We start from the raw sequence: 9,839 nt of genomic DNA, 5'->3' as shown, positions 1-9,839 counted from the left end.
CAATGCCCCTTAAACATGGGGCCACAAAGAGGGCAGTTCTGCACCTTAATGTAGGCACAACAAAGCACCAATTTGATAATGGCATTAAGGAATGCATGACCCTTTATCAGTGGCGTACCTAGGGTATGTGGCACCCGGGGCCCATCATTTTTTGACACCCCCCCCCCCCCCTCATGTAAAATTTTTTTTTTTTTTTTTTGCAATAACCATGAAATGGAATAAATGGTCAGAATAGAAACAGGCAGTGAAAATTTTCTTTTTTTTTTTTTTTTTTTTTTTCCAAAGTATTTTTATTGAGAATGGCAAAAGGTCCAGACAAGCAACAATGGTCTGTACAGAAACTTATACATTATCAAAAAGAACACAGAATGAGAGTAACAGCAACAACAAGCATGAACAAGCCTCTCCCAAGAGAAAATTGCCAATGAGAGGCATAGCAATACACAACAAAAGGCCAAAACTTGGGGCAAGCAAACAAATCCCACCCCAGAACCCACAAGAATAATAAGCCGGACTAGACCCTCAGCCATATTTTATAATGAAAAAAACCCCCACAAGCAACAACACCCAGACCGCTCACCAGACACACCAATCCGCACAACAAGCACCCAAGAAACACCCAGCCACCACCCAGACAAAACTACCAGACACACCTACCCCACCAAGCCCAGACCCAACCCCCCCTCCCCAGAGAGTGCAAGCGCAAAGTGGACCGTGAAAAGGGCAGCTGCAGAAGTGGAAAGCCCCAGATAAGTAGGTTAGCTAAAGAAAGCCCACAGATAGAAGAAATCAGGATAACAGAAGTTCCAACAAATGCTCCCACAGAAAATTTTCTTTTATTGAACCTCATTTATGTAACCATTATTCCAAACATAACATAACATAAATTATGTCTGAATTGTCATGACATCAGAAGTACATATGGAGTAGTTGCAGGTGATGCTTGGGACAGTTCTGATTATGTTAGTTTGGTTTTATGTGTTTTTTTAATAGAAGGGTTTTTATTTCTTTTTTTAAGGTTTTGTAGTTTGTGGTCGAGGTCAATAGGTTGTAGAGTTGGGGGTCAAGTGTTGCAGCTCGAATGGCTAGGAGGTTGTCGAACAGTTTTTTTCTTTTGACGTTTTTGGTTGGAGGGTGTGTGAATGGTGCGTGAGTTCTCCTATGTCTGTTTGAAGTGGATTGAATTATTTAGCTGAAGAAATTAGTTACCCCCCCCCATTCCACACACATTAATTCTCTTCCATTTTTGTTCCCATTATAAAAAAACACTGATAAGTTCCCAGGAAAAAAATACATTAAAATAAGAAGTGAAAACAAAGGCCCCTACAGATGAGAACATAACATAAGAATAGCCTAACTGGGTCACACCAATGGTCCATCATGCCCAGTAGCCCATTCTCATGGTAGCCAATAGTGCTGCCCGATTCAGAGAAAAATATTTCATTCGATCCGATTCACCCTGTTGAATCGATTTTTCGATTAGATTCACTGTTAATGACACCGCTTTTTAAGTTTAAACAAAGTATAACAATAAATTTCACAACAACAATAAATTTCACAAAGTACTTAAAAAAAAAAAAATCAAATTTTTCCATTAAAGCAGTTCTGGAGACATTTGCTTGAACAGTCTTTTTTCCCAGTCCATAAGCAAGCAATATGAAAAAGATTTCCTTAATTATCTACTCAAACATTTTTGCTATTTACTTTCATTGTACCTATACTATTATTCAGTAGAAAAAATGGACTTAACTGTGCAGGAAATGAATCTCCTCATACACCCACCATATAGTGCAAAAATGTGCAAAGGTCTGTTTTTTTTCTTTCGATCACTACATAGCCTAATGCCACACAAGCAGCGCTGTTACAAACATATTCTGAAGGTCAATGCTAAGGTTGACAAAGTTTCCTTCCTTGGACCAGAAGGAGATACTGACAAACCACTGGAAGAGATTCTAAAACAACTACCCAGAAATAACACCCAAAGACCCACTCAGTGTGTGAACCAGTTGAGTGGAGTGGACTAACTGGGGGTGGAAATGGGCCCAGAGTTTGCTCAGCAGAATTTCCCAGACTACCTCTTCCTCTCAACACACTGACATGCTACCACCACCACCAACACTAGGAACACCTCACCGAGTATGCCAGCAATGCTTATAAACTTTATAAAACACATTATTATATTTTCTTATAAAGCATATATTTTAACTGAACTCAGCCTTGCCATTCACAAAAATAGAAAAGTTCCCATTTCAAGCTGTCTCATTTACACTTTTCAAATCTAACATATTGTAATCACAAAACAGAAAATAAAATTATTTTTTCTACCTTTTGTTCTCTGATCAATATTCAAATCTTGTTGGTCCCAGGCTCTTGTTGTCTTGCTTGCCAGGGTCTCCTTTCTCCGTGCTAACCATCCGTCTGCCATCTCTGTTCTCCCCTTCCGTTTCCCTTCCCTCTCCCGGAGATCTGGCATCTTTCCTTTTTTTTGTCTCCATCCACAGATTCACCTTTTCTCAACTCCCCACCACCCCAGGATCCACCATCTCTCCCTTTCTGTTCCCAACTATCCTCCTATCCAGTATCTCTATCCCCCCTCCACACCATCCCCTGTTTCCAAGTTCTCTCCCTTTCTGTTCCTTCCCTCCCTAAATCCCATTATGCACCATCTCTCTCCCACTCCTCTGTTTTTAGACCCATTATTTCTAACCCCCAAAGTCTGGCATATGCATGTATCTTTGAACCCCCCCTTCCCTCTCTCCCTCTGTGTACTTTTACACCAGGACCCCCCTCCCCCGAAGGTCTGTCCCCCCTCCGAAGGGCTACACCCCACCCCTGAAGACCTGCACCCCCCGAAGGACTTTACCTCCCACCCGAAGGTCTGTCCCCCTCTGAAGGCCTAAACCCCACCCCTCCCGGACTGCCCCCCCCCCCCCCGAAGGCCTGCACTCCCTTGAAGGTCTGCACCCCCCCGAAGGCCTGTCCCCCCCTTGAAGGCCTGTCCCACCCCCTTGTAGGCCTGTCCCCCCTTTAAGGCCTGCCTGCCTGCCTTTCCCCCCCTTGAAGGCCTGTCTCCCCCTTGAAGGCCTGCACCCCCCTTGAAGGCCTGCACCCCCCCTTGAAGGCCTGCACCCCCCCTTGAAGGCCTGTCCCCCCCCTTGTAGGCCTGTCCCCCCCCTTGTAGGCCTGTCCCCCCCCCTTGTAGGCCTGTCCCCCCCTTGAAGGCCTGCCTGCCTTTCCCCCCTTGAAGGCCTGCACCCCCCTTGAAGGCCTGCACCCCCCCTTGAAGGCCTGCACCCCCCCTTGAAGGCCTGTCCCCCCCCTTGTAGGCCTGTCCCCCCCCCTTGTAGGCCTGTCCCCCCCCCTTGTAGGCCTGTCCCCCCCCTTGAAGGCCTGCCTGCCTTTCCCCCCTTGAAGGCCTGCACCCCCTTGAAGGTCTGCACCCCCCCAAAGGCCTACACCCCCCCCGAAGGTCTGCACCCCCCTGAAGGCCTGCCTGCCCCCCTTGAAGGCCTGCACCCCTTGAATGTCTGCACCCCCCCCCCCCCGAAGGCCTGTCCCCCCTTGAAGGCCTGCCTGCCTGCCTGTCACCCCCTCCCCCTTGAAAGCCTGCTTGCCTGCCCGCCCGCCCCACCCTGAAGGCCTGATGCCCCGACCCACCCCGAAGGACCGCTCGCCCCCCTGGCCTCCCCGCACCACCTATGAACAGCCGCAGCAGGATCGCGAAGTCAGCGTCGGGTACCAGCCCTAAGGGGGTGTTCCCGGCCTTGCCGTTCAGTCCCCCGCCACCCCCGAAGGACCGCTCGCCCCCCTGGCCTCCCCGCACCACCTATGAACAGCCGCAGCAGGATCGCGAAGTCAGCGTCAGCGATCCCTGCTGCTTCCTGCGCCACGGTCCCGCCCCTCCTCTGACGTCAGAGGAGGGGCGGGATCGCGTCGTAGGAAGCAGCGCAGGGATGCTGACGCTGACTTCGCGATCCTGCTGCGGCTGTTCATAGGTGGTGCGGGGAGGCCAGGGGGACGAGCGGTCCTTCGGGGGTGGCGGGGGACTGAACGGCAAGGCCGGGAACACCCCCTTAGGGCTGGTACCCGGGGCGGCCCGCCCCCCCCGCCCCCCCCTAGGTACGCCACTGCCCTTTATAGAACAGTAGCAAAAAACCACTTTGGCATGCTGAAGCCTAGCTATGGCAGCTTATGCGCCCAAATTTGCCTTACAGTGCACCCATAAGAACATAAGCATTGCCTCTGCCGGGTCAGACCAGGGGTCCATCGTGCCCAGCAGTCCACTCCCGCAGCGGCCCCCCAGGTCCATGACCTGTAAGTGATCCTTTACCTAAACCTTTTGTTCCCTAATCATTTAATATCATATATAGTGACCCTCTATCTATACCCTTCAATCCCCTTCTCCTTCGGAAATCATCCAATCCCTTTTTGAAACCCAATATCCTATCACCTCTTTTGGAAGCGCATTCCAGGTGTCTACCACCCTTTGAGTGAAGAAGAACTTCCTAGCATTTGTTCTGAATCTGTCTCCTTTCAATTTTTCTGAATGCCCTCTTGTTTTTTGTTGTCCCCGCTAGTCTGAAGAATCTTCACCTTCTCTATGCCTTTCATGATCTTATAAGTCTCTATCATGTCCCCTCTAAGTCTCCGCTTTTCCAGTGAAAAGGGCCCCAGCTTCTCCAGCCTCTCAGCATATGAAAGGTTTTCCATGCCTTTTATCATCCTTGTTGCTCTTCTCTGGACCCTCTCGAGTATCGCCATATCCTTCTTAAGGTACGGCAACCAGTATTGGACGCAGTACTCCAGATGTGGGCGCACCATTGCCCCAATACAGTGGCAGGATAACTTTCTTTGTTCTGGTCGTGCTACCTTTTTTGATAATGCGCAACATTCTGTTCGCCTTTTTTGAGGACGCTGCGCTACTTTTCTATAAGATGCATGCTTTGTTAGATGGATCAACCAGGACATGTCCATGCTCTGTCCACCTATACAGCCCATCTGCAGTTACACATCATTCCCCAAATTCTATATAGGTGCTTTGAGCTGCACACAGAAATTTGAGCGCATGCTTAATTTGCAGCTTAATTGAATAATGAGCCAATTAGCACTGATAATTGGTTTAAGCAATTATCAGCATAAATTGGATTTAATTTAAATGTAGGTATTGTCACACCCACGCTCTCTGCGAACACCCTGAGCCGTCGGGTAGTGACATGAAGCTTGTTACTGGCGTGGTCCCTTTAGAATTAGGGTCACCTTTCAAGTTGGTAGTCCCTGGCAAATGCCCAACTAAGCTTATTCTTCAAGGGTTTTGAAAAATCACACTTTGTCAGAATGGCCTTGGTGAAAACATAAGCTTTTATTCGGCCACCGGCCGTGGAATTACTGTGCCGCTCCAGGTTTTCCTGGTAGCATGAACATCATACAAAAACAACAGAAAAAGTTCATCTCACTCGTAGTCACCCAGTAATCAGCTCTGGACTGGGTTAATAAACCACATACAGTCATTAATATTCCAGGAGGTTAGGAGGTGAAACAGTTAGCACAAATAACTCTCCATTGTAGCTTTACAGGAGAGACATTCTTGTTCAGGATTGAGAAATATTCTGTGCTATTTTCTAGTGCTCTTACACTCTCCAGCTGGGCTGGACTTTCTCCCTAGTCCCGAGCAGGCTTTTCCCTGAGAGGGCTAATTTCCTTATCCCTATAAGGCAGGCAGACTAATTGAATTAGTTAGTTGCTAAGGCACTATCTTTACAACTGGGCCCTTTCACAGTGTGGAAGTCAGGAAATTCTGGGCTTTAAACTAGCCATCATTACACCCTGGCTTTTGGTTCAGCTGTGAACATAACCTGAAGAGGAGATTACTGTAGCCTTTCCAAACTCCAGCAAAACAGCATGTAAAATTGCAATACAGGATTATTTCCCTAGTAACTCCCACAGTCATTAGTTCACAGAGCAAGCAGAGAAATACAGCCAAGACAAAATGTTCACAGACCTTTCCCAGGATATTCAGCTCTCCATTTCCTCTGAACAGCTTTCCTGTATAGCCCCACTTTCTTCCCATACCATGGGCTCTGGGGAAAGGAATTCAGTGGCCAAATTACCAGCCTGTTCCTCCGTCATTTCCCAGTCAGTGCTGAGGAACTGCTCAGCCCCGTCCTGCCTCTGCTCTACTGCCAAGCCTCGTTCTGCTCTTCCTCCTTCTGCTCTCTAACGAGCCTGGCTTTAAGCTGAGGGGAAGAACCACTCCCCCTTGGCTTTGGATGGGGGAAGGGAATTCCTTCCTCAGCCCATGCCGTTTCTCTGAGGGGAAACTGCCTATGAGCTTTCTGCCTTACAGGCAATGGACAATAGCAAGGCAGCTTCTTCCTGCCTGGCTCTGGAACTGCTTCAGGTAAGTCTAAGCCTTCCTGTTCTATTTCCATTTCATTGTCACTCACTAGGTAGTCAGCTAATTTATTGTCCTGGGCACTGACCTGGTCAGCCCTTCTGCACTGGGGTTTATATACTTTCCTTAATTTCCCTTTGGCAAACCTTGGGGAAGACGTCCGTTTGTCACAGTATGTAAATTTAGGAACGGGATCCATGCCTAAATTTTATGCACAGTGCCAAAAAGGGGCACGGAAATGGGATGGTCGTGGACAGAGAGTGTGCAAGCGCTATTCTATAAATCACGCCCAACATTAGACGCCATTTATAGAATAGCACTTAGGCATTTTTTTTTTCAGCACAAAATTTTTAGACGCCGAGTATATAGAATTCAGTACCATGTGACTAGCTTGCCACTATTAATGAAATGGCACATTGCACATACATGTATAAATGCCAATCAGTGATATCATTCGCATGCATATGTTGCCTATTCAAAAAATTAGGAAAGGAAATAGGGACTTGTATGTATACCGCCTTTTTTTGGCTTTGGCATTTCAAAGCTGACATTTAAAGTGGTAGGCACCATAGGATTAAGTGATTTGCCCTGGGGTCACAAGGAGCAGCACTGGGATTTGATCTCACAATCTCTGGGTGCAGAGACAGTAGCTCTTCCATCTACATTAGGCTTCCTGTATAGAATTGCCCTTAAAGTATGTGCAAGGTTTACTAATAGCTTAACCTGAGCAGAGAAACAACACTATTCCATTCTGTCACTATGCACACTTGCTTTTTGCAGTGAGTTTGTAGACTGCCATATGGAAACTGAAAATAAATAAATAAGTAAAATCATCCTGAGAGATTCCTGTTTGCATCTATGGGACACAGTTATCTCTGAAAAAAAAAAAAGTGAGCATCCCATATCCATCAGGCACCAGAAAGAGCAGCCTGTCTCAGGTAGGCAGCAGCTCTACCCAGAGTATTTGCCCCCTGTATTCTGTGTTTGGTTGCAGTCACCTGCTCTTTCACCTTCTGAGAGTCCATCCTTTGCACTGGTTTTGAATACCTGCTAAAATTCTGCTCCTACCTTTGCTCCTTCATGAGAAACCTGCACTAGACTTAAGGGTCCACACACTATAACTTGTACGAAAAACATTTTAGAGCACACTCATAAGATTTTAGTCTGTGATAAAACACAACTTTAACATTTTACCAGCTATATTATAGCGTGCACAGAGTAAATACTGCTTCAATACTATGTAAATGGCAAAAGTATGCAGGTTAACACTCAAAAATATGGCATGCATCTATTTTGCCTGTCAGAATTACCCATGTCAACCAGTATGAAGTGTAATGGCAGGTTAGTATAGGAGATACTGTCTTACTCTAATGTACCATCACTGCATACATCAAGCCTCCCTGCTCCAGCCATCATGTTCCCACACATAAACATCCCCACCCCCTCAAAGATCATTCTCCCTCAAGTTATAAGCAATGAAGGCAACCTTCTATACACTCAAATCAAGACCCTCCCACATTCCCCATAATTCCTCCAAATGAAGCTGCATGCAGTGCCAGGAGAGAGAAGATAGAGCTGGAAGCAGCTACGGGATGGGCTGTCACTGTTCCTTCACCAGGGTCCTGTATAGACTGAAAGACAGCATCAGCAGCCACTGAAAGAATTGTCCATGGTCATGCATGCATGTTAGAAGGAACAGTGGCCATAGTCCTGCATTTTTGTTTCAAAATTATAGATTTTGTATCGATGTACCCAAGCATCATTGGCTCACAGGGCGTTTCAGTAGTGGCTCTTTTAACTAGTACCCATCTCCTCCACCCACATTATATCGCCAATCTTTCCATAAACCACAGAGAACATTGCTTTACTCATGAGAGGATAGTAGAACAAATAGCAGAGAAGTCAGCAAAGATTCTTCTCCAGATAAGGCAGGAGAGCACCATATTATGCAGTGGTTGAAAGTACCTTGTAAATTTTCTATCAAAAGCAGGTCCTCAACCTTCTTCCCTGTGAAAATATCTTTTCTAAAATCACCTTCCTTAATGCTGCTTTCACCTCTGTGTTCCTCAGGCTGTAGATAAATGGGTTCAGCATAGGGGTGACCACAGAATATATAACACTTACAATTCTATCATAGCTGTTAGAGTAACTCGATGAAGGCCGGAAGTAAATAAAAATTATGGTCCCATAGAACAAGGTGACTACAGTGAGGTGAGAGGAGCAAGTGGAGAAAGCCTTTTTTCTCCCCTCTGCAGAATGGATCTTCAAGACGACAGCAAGAATGGCAACATAGGAAGAAAGGATGAAGATGAAAGGGCTCATGACCACCACGGACCCTTCAGTAAAGATGATCAGTTCACAGTCAGATATATCTGAGCAGGAGAGTTTTAACAGTGCTGTCATGTCACAAAAGAAGTGGTGAAGGCGCTGTCTCCCACAGTATGAGAGATGGGAAATAGTCATTGTGTGCAGCAAAGAATGCAGAGCAGCTGCACTCCACGAAGATATCACCAGTGCAGTACACAGCTTTCGGCTCACCAGCACTGCATAGCGCAATGGAACACAGATGGCCACGTAGCGATCGTAAGCCATGGCAGCCAAAAGGAAACCTTCTGTTATGCCCAGAAAGACAAAGAAGAACATCTGGCAGAAACAGCCAATGAAGGAGATAGAAGCATCCCCAGTAAGGAGGGTCAGCAGCAGTTTGGGCATGGTCACAGAGGTGAAGCAGATGTCAATGAAGGAAAGGTTCCCCAGGAAGAAGTACATGGGGCTGTGCAGTCGTGGATCCAGCCAGACGGTGGTCATAATAGAAAGGTTGCCCACAACAGCCACAGTGTATATAGTCAGGAAGAACGTGAAAAGTGCTGTTTGTCGATGGAAGCCAGAGAATCCAAGGAGGAGGAACTCGGAAGGTCCGCTTTGGTTTTCACGGGCCATGGTTTGAATGAAGCTGTAAGAAAGTTTAGCAGGGCAGAAGAGAGTGAGTGCTCAGGGAAAGAAACAAAGAAGATTGCTGTCATCATTGTCACTTATCCACTGCTTCAAACTCAGTCAACCAATAAAAACCCAGAGAAATCTAAGGCTTATTTAAAAAGTTAATTTTAACGTCCTGATCCATCAGCAGAGGCAAGACACTGCTCCATGCTGATCAACATCAAGAGCAGTTGTTAAGTAGCAGTTTCTTCATTCAAACCCCCTTTACTAAGCTGTGGTAGAGGTTTCTACCATGGTCCAGAGTGCTAAAAGCTCTAACACTGCTCTGACGTTCATAGAATTCCTATGAGCATCAGAACAGCGTTGGAGCATTTAGAGTCCCAGGCCATGGTAAAACCTTTACTGCAGCTTAGTAAAAGAGGGCCTCAACTAGGGAATGGCTGACCATGCTATATGAAGACTGTGGCTGTATGATGATCACTATACCATCAAAGCTGTGCCATTTTTATGA

At 46.6% G+C, this 9,839-nt stretch overlaps 1 protein-coding gene across 1 annotated transcript; it reads right to left on the bottom strand.

The window, feature by feature from the left end:
- Positions 1–8,371: 8,371 nt before the first annotated feature.
- Positions 8,372–9,331, bottom strand: LOC117368403 (olfactory receptor 1361-like). Its single transcript, XM_033962022.1, has one exon. The coding sequence runs from the start codon at positions 9,329–9,331 to the stop codon at positions 8,372–8,374; it is 960 nt and encodes a 319-aa protein (XP_033817913.1).
- Positions 9,332–9,839: the final 508 nt, after the last annotated feature.

This window comes from Geotrypetes seraphini, chromosome 1 (assembly GCF_902459505.1).
Source record: "Geotrypetes seraphini chromosome 1, aGeoSer1.1, whole genome shotgun sequence".
Lineage (NCBI taxonomy): Eukaryota > Metazoa > Chordata > Amphibia > Gymnophiona > Dermophiidae > Geotrypetes > Geotrypetes seraphini.
Note: the sequence above shows the minus strand (reverse complement) of the source record. Positions and strands in the feature narration are given on the sequence as shown.

Bases quoted from the DNA above. Each gene is read 5' to 3' on its own strand.
- LOC117368403 (XM_033962022.1), bottom strand. From the start codon at position 9,331: ATGGCCCGTGAAAACCAAAGCGGACCTTCCGAGTTCCTCCTCCTTGGA.